At 40.9% G+C, this 17269-nt stretch overlaps 1 protein-coding gene across 1 annotated transcript in view; it reads left to right on the forward strand.

Annotated features, from left to right (window-relative positions):
* The window catches only part of GAREM1 (GRB2 associated regulator of MAPK1 subtype 1), a 101749-nt gene that overhangs the window by 23265 nt on the left and 61215 nt on the right, over positions 1-17269 (forward strand). The window contains exon 5 of the mRNA XM_029959378.1: positions 2316-2456. Coding sequence (XP_029815238.1) covers positions 2316-2456 — 141 coding nt within the window. The remainder of the gene's footprint in view (positions 1-2315; positions 2457-17269) is intronic.

Raw genomic sequence — 17269 nt, forward strand, 5'->3', positions numbered from 1 at the left:
ATTATAGGAAGCATAAGTGTAACAGTCTGAACTGAAACATGAGTTTCAAGTAACACCATTTATTATTATTATTATTATTGTGCTTTCCCTCAAAATTTCAGCCACTGAAGATAATTTTTATACGTATTAGGAGTTTCCCTATGAGCAGAAAACAGGAGATGCTCAAGGTCTGATAATTTACTAAAATTTAACAGATGCATGACCCCTCCAACAAATATATCTGAATTTCTTTTAAGATATGGTTGGGGCCGAAGAGTTCTCTGGTGCTGTATGGCAGTTTTGCCACTCTTCCCTAGACTTTCCAAGGTCCCTTATGCCAGTGTGGGTGGAGGGGAAGTGCTTCCCAGGGATCAGGAGCTGGTGTTAAGCAGCCTGCCTGTCTGGGTTGCCAAGGCATGTGGTTCAAGGAACACTTGGAAACCAGTTCATGAAACGGCCTGTTTACCTGGAAGCTACCTTCTGTGCTGTGAAAAAGAAGGAAACCTAGAAACTGTACCTTCATGGGAGCAAAAATGACTAGTATTAAGGAACTCTGTATAGCTTTTGATTTTTTTTTAATTTTTTTTGTTCCTCTTCTACAACCCCGTAATAGCAGTTTACACACTGTTGTAAGTTAAAGACCCAAATCTGCAAAACAGGAACTTTTTTAAGGTTTAACAGGCCATGAACAGCAGACTCAGGAAAGTCTATCTATTGGAATCTGCAGGTTGGGCCAGGTCTCTCCTTTGTTTAGCCAAATCCAAGTTTCTGGAGAAAACAAGCAAAATCCTGTGGCCAAAGGGTGTTGGAGCAGATGGTCGTAATGGTCTCTTCTGATTTAAGATCTAACAATTCTCATACACGCCAGTTGCTGTGTTTTGAATCGTGTAGGAGGATGTTTTCTGATAGAATGGGAGCATGAAATCAGGCAGGAATGGGGTGTGTAGTAGCTGTTGCCTACGGTGGAAAAGAGTGCCTGTTGTGGGCAAATAAAAATCTCAGTGGGAAGTAGCTCTCCTCTGCAGGGATTGAATAAGGGAAATGTCTTCTGCCCCAGGCTGAGGAAATTCTCATTCTTCCACTGACTTTTAGGAATATCAGAGGACAGTGAGGAGAAAGTGCAGTTTGTTGTAGTAGCTGAAGGGGATGGGTTTTGTCCAAACTTGATTTCAGGGCTAAACTACTTGCGTTATTTTTGGCTGTAGCTGCAGAGGGCTGGTGGGAGAGAAGGGAAATGAAATTTAAAGCTCCATTATTCTTGGCCCGTGTTTAGAGTCTACTGAGTGTTCTTGAGAGTTCAAATGACTGCTTTAAAGACACCTTGAGAAAGGCTGGGTTTTTTGTATTTAATGCAGAAGCATGGTGGGCAGGACTGCAGGTGTGTAAGAGCAGTCTGCTATGATACATCCTGCTCTGTGAAATTTTTTTGTGTATCGTGCTTGAGATGTATAGCTGGAATTTTGAGTGGTCTGTCTAAAACCAAGCAATGCACTCTAGTCCTGATCTGATGCTGCAAACTGTAGAGAAGGGGAGAATACTCTGCAGAAATGAAGAGGAGTTGGTAGGGACAGGGGAAGAAAGGAGGGCTGTATCTCTGACTGTGTTTGGGATTGATTTGACAGACACCAGAGTATGAGAGAGGGCCTTACAAAGATGAGCTACACATTGTCTGGGGGGGCTTCTGGTAGAATTTCTCTTTGGGAGGGGACTTGGATGTGCATTGAATTTTTACTTATTTATTTCTCCTCATTAAGTGATAGGATTAAGTTTACAGGCCTATGAATGGCTAATTAGGCAGTGACTTGCAAAGGCATAGAATGACAAAGATGATATCTCTGTACCTGCGAGTGTGATATCCAGTTACTTCATAGTAATGAACAAGACTTGGCTTCAGGTGGCTGTAGGATGGTGTGATGCTGATCTTTTAACATATGAATATGTTGGGGTTTTCCCTTTATTTAAAAATTAAAAGACCTCTCAAGCATTTGTATGAAGTGTGATAGGCAGACAGAAATAGAAATATGAAAAGTCTGTTTATGCAGTAAGCTGAAAAAGGAGCCCCAGAGCCACTACTGAGTAATCTGAATTGCGTCTCTATATTATTGTATGCATGCTCTGAGTTGTTCTGCTTTATGTTTGTTTTCTGGATGGTGAAGTGCTTATGCTGCAAAATCAAATACTCTCTAGAATTGAAATCTATTTAATTGGATTTTTAAATATCAAAAGTCTGGAAAAAATAAGGACCAATGAGAATAAAATGCTTGTTGTGAAGTTTTCCTAATTCTTCATGCAATAAGTCTGTTTTTTTTTTAAAAAACCCTACATCTGTTTTGCAGGAGAAACTGTAGAAGGTCTTCGGGAGAGCGATCATCTTCTGATTCATTCATGTCGACAGTGGACAACAATTACAGCTCACAGTCTGGAGGAGGGTCACTACGTCATAGGGCCAAAGATAGAAATCCCTGTACATTATGCAGGTAAAGCTATTGTTGACCTGAAATGCAAATTCAAGAAGAATGAATTGCCTACCACTTACAATGATGACTTCATTTGACAGAGTGAAGCTCAGCCTCTGATGCCACTGTCTGTGACTTAACTTTTTAGTAATGTTGCAGAGCACAAGAGATACTGATTTGCTACTAAATATATGTATTTCATTGAGCAGCATATTAACAGAACATGTAGCTATGTAGAGGAATTGATTTCAATTTGAGCATAATGAGTTGCCAGCACTTCTCATCTGTGAATGTGGAGACACAAGTGCGAAAGCTTGAAAATGCCTTGAAATGTTTGGACAAAGATGGAACGGGTTTTACACTTCGTTGCATACTCAAGCTGGGGGGGGATTTTTTTAGTATTTCCATGTTAAAAGCAAGGGACCCTTTGTAATAATAGCATAGTTTTTAAACTAACACTCCTCAGTAGTTCCTTGTCACTGTCAGCCTTTTTGGATGATGTAGTAAATACTGTTGTTCCAAGTAGCTATGATGCAACTAATCCATATTTATTTTATGATTTCAAATTACTTTTACTTTCCCAGGAAATTATTTTTAATACTGTTCCCTGCTGTTTAATGTCCTTATTCACGAGCTGAATAGAACAATACTATGTGAGTAGGAAATGCTTATCTTATCGCGGTAGATAGAAAACTTTAAAAGCTGGAAAGTGTGAACTGAAAGAGCCATGGCTACAAAGTAAAGGCAGGGGCTTAGTGTTTTACTTGGTCTTCTGTATAAACACTTGTCAATTGAGTAATGTATTCAGCTCTGTTACAGTCTCCTTTAAAACACTGGTGCAGTGAGAGTGTGCTGAGGTGTACAAGACCTGGCTGAAATGCTTTCTGTCAATCTCACCACTGCTGTAACTGCTGTGGTGCACCCTATTTCAGACATGAAACTTGCACCACTTGCCTTCTTATGTACTGTTTGTCCTTGGAGTTTGCTTCTGGAAGGTTAATTTTTTTTTTTTTAAGATGCATGTAAAAACTGGGTCTGATGGCATATAGACGTCATAATAGATGTGGCTTTAAAACTTTCTGAATTTAACTTTCCTAGTATAAACAGCTTTTAGTGCTTATGCTTAGTAACATTGACTTTTTTATTTTACGTGTCCTGGCTGCATAAGATCCAGTGCTGTGGACAGATAAACATTTCTCTTCCTTCAAACTGAATGCCGCATTTTAAAATCCTCACAAGATTCCTGGAAGAAAGAGAACAGAAAATAAAATGGTTATTGGCATGAAAGAAGATTGACTCTTGAAAGGTTTTCTGAAGTTGATCCTTCATTTTTCAAGTTAACAAAGTTCTGCTAAGCAGGGTTTCCCAACTCTCCATATTTCCATTCATTAGTAGCTTAAATTTACACAGACACCAGCAAAATCAAAATCTGTCCCCTAAGATACTACAAAAACGTTAATGAGCTTTTCTTCCTGGCTTGTGTTAATGCAGAAAAAGAGTGTGTGTCTAGTTGGCAGACTACATTTTGCTGTCAATTTCCAGAAAGTTCCCTGCCACAAAACCTTTGTTAATGAGATGAAAATACTTGAAAGTTCAGAAACTGCCACGTACTGAGGGCGCTTACTGAATATGTGATGGACTCTGATGCTGCCAAAGGAATTTCACGAAAATGGTCAGTGCTAACTTGCAGAATCAGAGCATGTCTGATGGGCTTGCCTACATGAAAGGAGAGAGGAATCTAAGCATATGAAGGATTAGTTAGGAAAGCGCTGCAGTCTGGCGCTTGGATGCATTTAGAGATGTCTTCCATACCCTAAAGTTAACTTGTGCTGCTGTGGAGAACTGTACAGAGATCTACAGGCTAACACTGAGTGTGCTTTCAGTGCTGTGCTGTGTACTGCCTTGTGTTCACTGCTCTCAGGATCCAGAACCCTGCACTAAAAAGGCCAAGTTTAAATTGCTGGGCTTGGTGCTGACCTGACAGAGTTATGCAGCTGACTCTGGAGCGAGCTGGGGCTCTGCTCTGCACTGATCTCTGAGAAGGCTGGGAGGTGGCAGGTGCTCCAGAATCATTACCTTTCTGAGAAGGACTTGCAGCTACCAAAAGGTAGTGCCGTCAGATGATGATTGCTGTGTGAGCTGGCTGGCACAGCTCTCTGTTTGCATGTGAGAGCTTTCTGTCTTTGCAGGAAGCACAGCTAGAACAGTTGGCAGAATGTTGATATGGGGCTCAGCCATTAGTTTTTGGTTTTAGAGGAGGGATTTTATGTCCTTATAGGCAAATGTTTGTAAACTGTAATGCTATATAAATTTTGGATTATAGGACTGACTTTTTGCATGCTTAAATTTTAAACTTCTGTCAAGTAAGATGTACCGCTTACCAGAATGACCCTCAGAGAGGGAACATAAGAGCTCAGTACTTTCTAGGTTTGTTTTTACTTTAGTGGAATACCTTTTTTTTTAAGTCACAAATTGCAGCATGATTTTGATTGCAACAGTTGAGCAGGAAGAGAAGTTGAAACTGTTGTTATTCTCCTGAGATTGTGGACTTAAGTACCACAAAGTCATCATTCACATGTAAAAATATGAGCATGAAGTAAATCTTATTTTGCTACGAGCTTAATCAGGTTCTGATACACTTATTAAACAATGCAATACAACAAATACAATAAAACCTTGTTAAAGAAGGAAAACGATGTGTTTCACATTTAAGTGAAATTTCATTAAGAGAAACCAAGTTCTTCAGTCTTGCTGATGGTCCTTTCCTTACTGGGAAACTGCTATCCTGGTCATTTCTGTTGGGGATGGCAAATATGGTTAATTTTTCCATTTGCTGTTAAAGAACAGTCATATATGACAGCTTTTAGTCTAACCATTCCATCTTGAATACTCTCTCCAATCTGCTTCTCTTTAGAGTAAAAATTAATATAGTATTGAGTTCAATTTTTATGTAACTTAAACCAAATGACTAATGTGTTTCTGGCTCCTAAAGCAACAGAAGTTTTCATGTACATATAGAATAGAGAGCATATAAAAATTAATGTCCTGATAGTGCCCTGCCTTGGCATGAAAGAGTGGACTTCACAATAGTCCAAGGTAAACCATTGGAGCAAATGGACATTGCTTTGGTGTCCTTTGCTTTCCTCAGGTACACAATTCATACTTGATACTTATAGGAAGGTCTTATCAGCTCTCTGTCTGAACTAGTTTTGTTTTGTTCCTGGTACTGTGATATCCTTAATACTGAATTTCTGCTCTAAAAGCGAGCATGTATTACCAATACCCTCCAGTTGATGTTAAATGTTACTGTTACTTTTTTCTTAGGCAGCACTGTAATCTTTAACTTGATAAATGAGATGAAAATACTTGAAAGTTCAGAAACTGCCACGTACTGAGGGTTAGCCTCTGGAAAATACTGGTTTATGATCTGAATTTGGAAGATGTTGGTATCTTGCAGAATTATGGTTTGCTCTGCTGCTGCTCACACAGCCTCTCATTCCTCTGCAGAGGTATCTGAGTAGGAAAATGTGTCCCAGAGTGCTGATGACTACATCTCAAATGTATTTTGTGATAACTGAAAGGCATTGAAGACACTGTCTGAGAGTTTTTAATACTCTGCCCCTCAGTTGTTGTCTGACTCTTCTTTCATTACTTTCCAGGGCTCTACAGCTCAAAACTATCAAAAGCTTTTTTGAGGACTCATCAAGGCACAGAGGTGGTCTGCTCTGATTGTAAATGGCTTAGGTTCAGTCCATTTTAAACACCTGTACTACATGGCCACAATTCTTTATGTGCGCAGATTATTGATGTGAAAGTTGATGATCAAGTTGGATGTAGTTGCCTAAAACTTGCTGTATAGGAAAAGCAGCACAGAGAGCAGTGGAGTGTGTGCACACCCCCACCTACACAGACAACCTTTTCTTCCACGGATCGTGCTAGTTTTGGTGAGGGCATGCAATGGAAGAAAAAGTACTTTGGGATGGGTTGGCAGCATCTAGGTTATTCTGCCCCAAATACTCACTCCCACATTTAATCAAATCATAACAAGACTTTTACTGTTGGTTTTTTTAGGGCCTTATCTCTGCTGTTGCAACTGAGGGTTCATTTTCTCTACTGTCTGTTTGAGGTTTTTTTCCGTTCTGAGAGCAAAGCTGTTCCTTTGAGATGATGTTCTAAAAAAGACAAACATACAAACATAAAAGTCCTTTTCTTTTTCTTTAAGCTTCTACTCGGCTTTACCCAGGGTCTGGAGGAGACCTCTTGTGTCTCTGCTGCCGTCTGTGTGGTCACAGGAGGCAACTGATGACGAAAGGTGTTGGAAAGTAACACCCTATTTCAGGGTGTGCCACACTGTGATGCATCCGGAGTGCTGGAAATATTCCTGTCAATTCACACCTCCCCACCACAGAGTGAAGGTGTGCGATTGCTAATACACAGTAATCACTGATGCCCTGTCCAGTTGCATACCTGAGTGTGCTGATAGCTCTCTTAATGTCATTTAAATGAGGAAATATAAAACCCTGTCATGTGAACCTTCCCCAGGTGGGGTGTCGGGTGGGAATGAGTCAGAAGTCCCTTCTCTGGTGTTGGAATTGGTGTACAACAAACTGTTGTACTGAAACCTGTTTCTACAGGTTTGATTTGTTAATCATGGAGTGCTACCTGATGAGCCTGTTCCTCATGGTGTCCTGCTAACGCAGAGGAAGACACTCTCTGCAGGTCTTCTCAGGAGTGAGCTTGCCTTGGCAGTGGTGGAGCAGGGTAGAGCAAAATCCCTGAGATTTTACAATGTGCAGCTGCAGAAGCTTCTCAGGTCCAAAGGCACAGTTTTGCTGTCCCTGCAGGCCTGCTGCTGCCCGCTCTGGGAGAGCTGGCCATTGGGCACTGAGGGAGGAAAGCACTGGAGTGTGGTGTGAGTTAGGCATCTCCTAATTGTCTTGATGATGGCAACAGCTGCTATTTCTTAGTACCCACCCTGAGCCTGATACATCCAAGGTCTGGAAGACCTCTGATTTTTGCTTTGGTGATGCTGAACACTCTTAGATGATTGTAGTATGCTGGATCTTGTGTGAGTGTGCTCTCTTCCCAGCCCTGGATAGAAGAGAAAACATTAGACTGGCACACATCCTTTGCTCATTGGCATTATGGCATTTGCTGCCAACTTGTGCTGACTTTGGGGACAGAGGGGGAACCTCCTTGTCTTACATTCAGTTTAGACTCTCCACTGCCTCAGGTGCAATTTGATGGTGTTTGCTGGTCAAGGAAGGTGATGTCGGACAAAGAGCCCTTTGTCTGGGCTGTTGCCTCCCTGGGAAGAGCAGGTGGTGCCAGGGAGAGCTATGCCTGTTCTTCTGTGGGAGTTGAGCAGTACAGCTCTGATGGGGTAATTTTAAGTTCAAAGAGGTGAGTGAGATCTAAGACAGGGAGGGACACTGTTCTGGAATAGAGAACTTAAGTGAGTCCTTTCTAGCCAACAGGTACACCACTCCCTGATACAAAATGTGTTTTGCATTTTGTGTTTTGCTTTGAACTTAACTTGGCACCCAGCTATCACATAGTTCTCCTGGGGCTTTTGTGCTCTACAACTGAATATCACTTTCTGGAGAACAGGGCCCAAATTCAGTGCTTCTGAGAGAGGCAGGCTGCCATGTGTCTGTGGGCTGGTAAATGATTAATGAATGGGTGTCCTCAGAAGAAAAGCAAGAAAACAATCTACTCATGTGTTTAACCCCCCTGGTACCCAAGTTTTATTTTGTTTTGGTTTGGGTTTTTTTTCTTGAAAAGAGTTGTACAGTCTGAAAAGCAACTGGAGGCTTGAAAGCTTTTCTTCACAGGTACTGCTCCTAAAGGAAAGCATTGCACCAGCATTTAGTCTTTGTGTTTTTAAAAGAGACGTGACTTCTTTAGCTCTGAACACTTGACTGTGTGAAGTTTCCTGAGAACTGCAACCCTTTTATCTCAATAAACATATAGAAGTAAGTCTGTTTGGTATTCATCTAAAAGTCTGATTGTAGAGTAGTGCCTGGGTATTGCAAAAAGAGAGGACATTCATTTTCCTGAACAGTGCTTGCATCTTCAGCTCTAAGCTGGAGATCAGTAGTGTCTGAAACACCTGTAACTCCTTATAAGGCATAATTCCATGCTTTTCTGTCAGGGACATGATTATGCCTTAAAATATATTTATCGACTTGATTTTAGTTTAGTTGCTACCTCATTTTTCCCCACTAAAGACTTAGTTTTTCTATTTCAGGAAATCACAGCTTTGTAGTCTAGAAGCTCTTCTTATTCATGGATTTTTCAAACCTGTCACCTTGAAATAATGGATGAGCTGTTCTGAGCAAATATCCATTTTTTTTTTTTTCAAAGAGTTACCTTCAACAAGTTTAGTTGCTGTCAGACTTTCCCATGGTCCTGTCTGTCTGTTATTTCAGATATTTTCTGTGCCCATTTAAATATTGGAAAACACTTCTCCATTGATCTACAGTGCAATAACAAATCACAGAATCAAAATTAAGTCAATAAAATTGCTGGCAAAAATTGCTTATTCCTTTTGTATTTGTGGGTGCACTTCTTCTTCCTGTTTTTTCATGTCCCCCCACTAGCCAGTCTGGCCAAGTAGCAGCTTTTTACCTAATTTTAATGAAATATTCCCTTTTTGTCGTACCATCTGTGTTAGAGAATCTCTTCTACTTTGCATTTTGTTTTATAACAATTAAGGAATGTGTATGTATGGGGGCTTCTCTTTTATTTTTTTTATTTGTTTGCTTGCAAAGTTACCATCTTCATAAATTAAACTCAGCAGACTGTGAGACTGTTTCTGTCTTTGTGCATATACAGCCTTATGCCTATGAGATTCCTGATATCCCCTACAGAACTTGTAGAATTTGCTTGATGCTCAGTTTGGTGGGTGGATATATCAAAGTTTATATTCAGCTTTTTAGTGAAACCACATTCAACTCTCTTTTATTTCCAAATCTACCTTTCAGATATTTCAGATGGACCAGGCAGCAGAACTGGAACTGCTGTAGCATTTGCAGCTCTCAAAGGCTGCTGCTCTTTGATGTAACAAGAGCAGTAGGGTTAGTTTACAGGGTAGTAGTATTCCAAGTGATAGAGAAAAAGTCTGATTAAGTCCCAGAAGTTCATGGAAAGAAAATACTTGCATTTTCTCTATTTCTAACCTGGATTTAAGAGTCTGTGGTTTGTAGACACCAGTTTGTACTATAAAATGTGTTTGGTTTCATGGGATTTTGCTTAGTGCCTTAAAGGGACCAAAAGCTTGTAACAAGAGATATTTTTCAATACTATTACAGTTGAGGTACTAGGTGGAAAGAGGTGCACGCTTTTAGATACAGCCGTCCTTCTCTCTTCTGGCACAAGTAAAATCTTACCCTTGCTTAAAAAAAAAAAAACAAACACCTAAGAGTTGCCTCAGTGTTGAACTTTTTGTTTTATTTGTGAGAAAAGGAGTAGAAGGAGAGAGTGAAAACTTGAAGCTTTTACAACTGATGATTCCAAGTATAACATGTTCCTCTCAGACTTCCACAGTTCTTGGCTGTTACTCAAAGTCTGCAAACTTGAAACTTGCTGAAATTCAGCTATGACCTTACAAGCATTCACTATAAGGTGGTGGGGTTTTTTTGTTTTGTTTTGTTTTCTTGTTACAGTTCTCTGTGGGCAGCAAAGAAGACGGTTGGAGTCGCATCAATTGGGAAAAAGCTCTGGAGGCTTGTACTAAAGAAATTGACTGGGGAGGATGATATTTTGAAAGATTGCAGTTGAGGGGAGGGTTGAATAGCAGCCAGGAAACTGGTTCCCAGAAGACTGGGAGATGGCCTGAATCACACAGGATTTGCTTGGCATTGCTTGAGTTACTTGGCTGGTACAGTGGAGTGCTGGGCTCACGTGATGCTGGAAAGACTTAAGTGCTTGAGAGAAGGGTCTTAAAAGCTGCCTAACTTAACCACTTGGAAGCTGAAACTAAAAGGCTGGTCCCTACTGGGAATCAGAGGCTGCACTCAAGGTTTCCGTCTGATCCCACATTTCTGACCCCTTGAGGCTACCCTAAGAACTAGTCACAAGGAAATTGGAAATGTGGCTCCTGAGTTCCCAAGAGGCAGCTATTCTCCTCTTTCATGAGGTATAGCTTAAGAATTTAAAAGGGAGGAGGTGGATGAACACAAGCCTACCCAGTTGGTGAGCTCCTGCCAGCAAGGTTTGGAAGGGATGAAGCTCTGTGTTTCTAGGCACTGAAACGAGTAATGAATTAGGTGTGAAACTGCTTCACACCTTTCCTACCCTGAACTAGATGTTCAGGCCCGTAGAAAATCATACAGTTAAAAATTTTTAAGGGTAGTTAAGGAGCTCAAAGAGGGTCTGTTAGCCTATAGTCTGTAATTACAATCTGGAACTTCAGTTTTCATGAAGTAGGAATTTTACAGTTTTAGCACCACCCATCTGGCCTCGAAGTTATCCCTTAATGGAAGAAGAGAATAAAGAGAAGGTAGTTGTAAAGGCTATGCTCACTGTTTAATCAGTTAAAAAAAATATGCTTTTCCTTCTGTGCAAATTTGGAGGAAGAATTTTTATTAAATTCTAAAAAATTTTATGTTTTGAGCTGATCTTTCATATGAATAATGAGACCTTTTGTTAATCTCTTACATAACCCTGCATGAATTTTTCATATAAACAGAGTACCAGGTGCAGAAGAAATCAAGCACATGTGACTGCTAGGAATGGTGCAGTCACCTGTGTAACTGTCGCATGAGTCTTACCTGGATCATAGTGCATGCTGGTAGCAGATGAAGACTCTTGCAAAGAAGTACAATCTTTAATGCTTAAGGAATTTGGTTATGGTCTACTGCATACCTTTTTTTTTTCTTTTTTTTTTCATTTCATCTGGTTGGCTCTTCTACTTTTGGCTTCACTTTGTTTAAGTTCGTCCCCACTTTTTCCTTTGCTGATATTCTGACTTTTTACGTGGACTAAATCTGCATGGGAATTTGCGAGGGAAGAAATTGCCATGAGCTTTCTATAATTAGTCTATGAAATCTCTTTCAGACAGACTGTCCCTTTTGCTTCTGGGGACTGGAGGGGGAACTGTTACAACTGAGCTAACATGGCAAACAAGCAAGGCAAAAATTATTGATGTCTTTCCCTTCTGTAAATACAGAACCCAGCTGGCAGGAATGTAGAGCAGGAGTCTTGATTGGTCATGTGTGTTTGGGGAGGGAGCTTCAGAGAAATCTGTCGTGCGGGATGACATCATCTGTGAATTTTTGGATGCTCAAACAGACTTTTTTTTTTTTTTTCCCTGGAGCCAGTATTTGCTGCTCAAAACAACTGATAGGAAGTGCGGTAGGAATTCTTTGGAGCATCCTCCCCATGGAAACCGGCACACTTCACGTCTGGGAACGAGAGCTGGTCACGTCAGTGCTGCCTGTTAAAGCAACTGACATCACTGATGTCTTAAGCTTTGACTGAACTACTGTACCAATTGGTGCCAATAGGAAAATAAAACCCTGCTATTTAAGTCATGTATAACTGTTTATATGGAGAATGTAATTTGTGTGTTTAATTTAGCCTGTGATCCAAGACAGTAATTCTGCTGTGTCAGGGAAAGGCACTTCTGTGAGCTTTGAAACTTAAAGAAGTGGAAAAACTCGCTTTTTTTATTGTCATGGGCTGTTGTGCAGATATTTTCTGTTCTTGGTTGGCAAAGGTGAACTTGTTTCAGTGTGTGTGGGGGAAGCTATTAACTGTAATAGCAAAGGTGACCATACTCAATAGGAGAAACATGGATATTTAACTTCTCACTCTGAAGGACTTACACGTTAGAGGGATACTGAAAGCATATGTTAACTTCTTCACAGCTTTACATACAGACATGAAACTGTTTCTTGCACTCATTCCCTTTACTGCAGGTGAGACTCAACTCTTCTGTTGAACCAGAGTGTGCAGTTTGATCCCAAAGGCAGACAGAGCAGGGGAAAAGAAGGAAATACACCGTACACTGTATAAGGGCTTTCAGGAGTGTCCTCAAACTAGGAATGTCTGGCTGCTGAGCCACCTATCACAAAATCTACAACACTGACAGATGCTACTGTCATCTTGGATGGTTGATAGCCTATGTAAAGTAAGAAAATCTTTTAAATCAAAATGCCAATAAGGTTATGTTTTTCAGGGGAGGCACCTTCACAGCACACTCTTTAAATATTTGTCACTGGTTTAACCTTTCTGGTTCATCTCACATGAATTCTGTATTGCAGTAGACTGGGAATAGCCAGCCAAGGCTGGCTGGCTGCATTTGAGTGGCTGAAGTAATTCAAACTGGCTGCGTTTTTTCCTTGTTACGTTGTTTCATGGTACTCACCTGACCCGTCTTTTACTGCCTGTGGACCAGCTCATCGTGTGAAAGGTCCCATTTTCATTATGATGGCTGCACCTGTGCACAAAATGAAAGAGGGACTCGTGATTAGGATGCAAGATCACATCTGAAGGTTTCTGAAGGTCTTCCTCAAAATCATGGGAAGTTCATCTGTTGTCTTCTGCCAGAACTGGCTTCGTTTATTTATATTTTGTTTAATTTTTTTTTCACCATTAATAACCTTTAGAACATAGGCAACTGTGAAGTGTGTGTCTATGGAGGAGAAAGAGTGTTCGGCAGGAAGTACTGATTGGGGAAAACTGTCTGATAAAATGCCGTATGAGCCTCTGTGTTTCCAAACTCAAAAAGTAAAAAGTCTGTGTAGGCCAAGTGGGATCACTGTGAAGCTTGATGGGAAAAGAGGAACACTGGTGAGATGGGTGGGCAGGGTGACTTACGTAACCCAGTTCTTTAGCTACTGTGTCCCTGCTAAATTAATTACTAGGGTTTAAAGAATGTGGTGGGAATTAAGACATTTGCTACACAAATGGCATCCCAAAAATAGAAGAAAAACAAAGTAGTGCTGCAATACAGATTCATGGATCTGAGTTGAGGGATTCTTATGAATGTGACTTAGAAACCCGGAGCCAACTGCTGGGAAGGATACATCCCTCAGAGTCAGTATAGGGGAAAGGCTACAGCATATCTTGAGGTATGGGATGAGAAATACTCTGAATAGGAATGGAGTTGCTGTATCATATTAAATCAGCTTTAACTTTCACTAGACCTTGTGGGATGTTGGATGGGGGAAATGGTCAGTACTTCTAATTGTTCATGGTATCAGATTTTTCCTGTGCAGTGCTGTTGAACCCTCCAAGAGAACAGTTGCTATAGTAACATAACACGTGAATTTAGACAAACTTTCTAAATAAAATTAAGCGAGAACCTGAATTTGAATTCATAATGGTAGTACCTTAAAGCAGTATGTAAATAGAAGAGAGACTGATATTTATAAAAAGATCTAGTATGCATATGTTCCTATCTGAAAAACTACTTTATCTGATTCTAAAAAAGAGGCTGAGATACACTTGAAATCCTTTGGGGTTGAGGTTGGTTGGTTGTTTTCCTTTCTTGTCACTTTGATTCCCCTGACTGACTGCTAGTCCACTGCAGGAAACCTGTGGGTGACTGTGGGTTACCTGTGCTTGTGTAGTGGTGTGGTAGTACACATGCTGTTAAAGATACGCCAAGGTGTCAAAGAATCCTATGGATCCAGTGGACGCGAAGGTCTGCAAGAGATATTGTAGGTAGGTGGCTGGGAGCAGATGTGCTTGTGCTGCCTCCCTAAACTGGGAGCACAGTGCAGACTTCTCAATGGCTGACAGGTTTGGCTGATCTTGTCAGCTTATACTCCTGTAGTCATCCTGCTGGGTGTGGGAATGTTAGGGCAGTAGTAGGGAGGGAGAGGAATGAGAGGAAATTGGTGGTGGAGGGAGGAAGCAGGAGACAATAGCAGCAGCCTGGGTGGTGGTGGATGGCAGGAGCAGAAAGAGATGGAGGGACAAAGGCTCCCCACTGGGAGGTCGGGAAATGCTGGCCTTGCAATGATGAGGTGCTCTGCCAACCCTGCTTTGGGATCAGGGCTCCCATGTCAAACCGGGAACTTGCTCTGAGCACCAAGTGGTTCTCAATACTCTGCTTATGAAAATTTCTGGTGCCATTTTAGCAGAAAGTTGCTTTGCTAATCTGCATTTCTGGTTAAAATTCTAATGACTAGAATTAGTCTGTCTAGAAGAAAGAGACATATGGCAAGCAAATGGCCCTTTTTAATGAGCCTCCCACTCAGCAGTTGGCTGCTCATCCAGTTTGTGTGTGGCGCAGTCTTAGAGCAGCATCTTCTTGCCAGGAAAAAAAAGTAAAAATCTTGCAACCTTTTGGTGGGTTTTCTTTCAGGAAGGGGAGCGGAAAACCGATCATAATATAAGTATTGGAGAAAGACAAAACCTTAAAGTAGCTTCTTCAACGATTTGTTACCAAAACTATAAGAAAATGTTCCAGAACCTAGTTTAGAAAGCTGGAAAGCACACAGTTCTTTCCTTTTCAATGGTGGCTGGGTGCCATATGTACTTTTTTACAGCATGTAGAGTTTTCTAATGGTAAATAAAATAAGTAACATAATGTCTGACTTCTGAAAGTCGCGGTAGTCTGAAAGGCCATGATAAGTGATTGTAGCTGGTCTATAAAATCCTATTAAAATTAATTTCATTAAATATTTGATGGAAAATACTGTATTTGGTAGCCAGTAGTGGGTCTGGAGGATTGATAGGACCATTGTTCTTAAACTGTAGGTGCTACCAGTATGGGAGCATAAAATTTATGATGGCCAGTCTCTGCTGTTAGTAGCAGCTGTGTGACTGATCTAAGAGAAATCCATTGCCAAGGTGTAGCTGTGTAAGGATTCATGCAAGTAAAAACTTACTTATTTGTGCCCAGCTTCCTCATTCAGCCTTATGACTTTAGATGAACTTGTAGCAAGGTCAACCTGTCCTTCAACACTTAGCCTTGCCTGCTGAAGAATATTCTGTGCTATGGCAATGACTTTTAATATTGGATCTGATGTTAGCATTTTTTCTCATGTTGGAATTAGTTTGTATATAGGAAATGGAGAATACCTTGCACTCCGTCACCTTGCTATTAACCCCTTCTAAAACTCTGCCTCACCTGATGTGCAATAGTGCTGCTTTTCCTTCTTGCTCATGTTTCTAACACTTCTCCTGGCCACTCAGTGATTGTTTTGAAAGTGCAATGTGCTTTGCATTTGTGTGCATTTGGGACTACCCAGCCCTCAGCTAAAAAGCGAAGGCTGCTGTGTATTCCTCTACCTTGAGCACTGCCACAACATGATGGTTTAGTTGGATCCTCTCTCACTGTAAGAAAGAGGCTGAGTAAGTATTTCTACAAGAAAAAAGAGAGATGTGGTTCAAACCTGTTTCAGCAGGACTGCCTGTGAAAAGAACGGGAGGTACTGGAGTTTCCTAGGGTAGTAGCAGCAGCAGTGTGCACCGAACTCTTCACCTGGTACTATTTACTCTGCCTTTAGTTGCCATGATTAAAATGCTTGTTGCTCTTTCAGAGGAGGAGGGGAAGCTATTTAGCAGCACCGATTGTGCTCATCTAGCTCTTTTGATAAGGTATGAACTAGTAATTGCAACTTAAAATAACTTCTCCCAGTCCATCCCTTAGCTGCACAGTTGTTATCTAAGCAGCCTGGAAACAGAGCTATGCTAGTAACCTCAGGCACTGCCAGGTCTAGTGTCTGACAGACTGGTTTGAAATCTGGGGACAAGATTTTCAGGTGACCAACATAGTCTGGGTGTTGTGGGGTTTTTTTGTAGACTGTTAATCTGCAGTCTTGCAGGCTTTCTTCCAACTGTGTGTGTCTAGCAGGGACTCCTGCAAAGTTCTCCCTCCCCAGGCCTTGTCTGGATGCATGCCAGCTGAGTGCAGATGTACAAACCTTTTCTATGTCAAATTGCTGGTGACCAATTATAGCAGCACAATATGGAGGGGAGGAGAGGGGAGGCATTTGACCCTCTGTATTTGCCAAGTCATATTATCATAGCAAGGTGTGAGTAATAGCTACTCTCCCTCTCCCTTCTTCCCTCTCCTTCTCTCTCTCTTTCCCTTCCTCTTCCTCTCTCTTTCTCTCCCTCCCTCCCTCCCTCCCTCTCTCTCTCTCTTTCTCTCTCTCTCATTCTCTCTTTCTCTCTCTCTCATTCTCTCTCTCTCTCTCCCTATCTCTTTATATATATATATACACAGAAATATTAGAACTCGCTTCAGTTTGATTTCCAAGGTATCTTTCCTCATTCCATTGTGTATGCCAAAAGCAGATTACTCCCAGATACTTTTTCTTTATGTGTGAGCAGTAAAAAACATTCAGTGTGAGGAGCTTGAACTTTTTTTTGGGGGGGAAAGTAAATATGTTTTAAAGAAGGTGTGATCTGGTGGGTAGGTAACTATAAAAGCAATGCAGCAAAATTGCCTAATTTTACCAATGTGACTGGGCTAAAGTGTGTTCTTTGCTGTTGGGATGCACATAGGGGGATTTTTTTTTTAATCTAGTTTTTCTATTGTAAAGCATAAAGGGTGTGTATCTTTTTTAGCATGGTGAATTAAATAGGATCAATCAGGAGCTGGTAGGTCTGCTGACTGGCTATGCAGTACATGATACAAAGTTTTTGCAGTGACTTGTTGTTTCCTATCTGGGAATAAACTAGTAAGGTGTTTGGTTTATTTCCACCACCTTAATTGTCTTAAATTCATCTGAAAAAGGGTAAGGCTTTTGTATTTTCTATCTCTGGTTGCTCAAAAAATAGTGACAAGAATACTTTCATATGGAGTTTTCAACACAATACAGTACATTAAAGTATTTCAGTATTTTGTTTAGTTCCAAGTATCTAATGTC

The sequence above is a fragment of the Manacus vitellinus genome, unplaced genomic scaffold (genome assembly GCF_001715985.3).
Source record: "Manacus vitellinus isolate BGI_N305 unplaced genomic scaffold, ASM171598v3 scaffold_1_pilon, whole genome shotgun sequence".
Classification (NCBI taxonomy): Eukaryota; Metazoa; Chordata; class Aves; order Passeriformes; family Pipridae; genus Manacus; species Manacus vitellinus.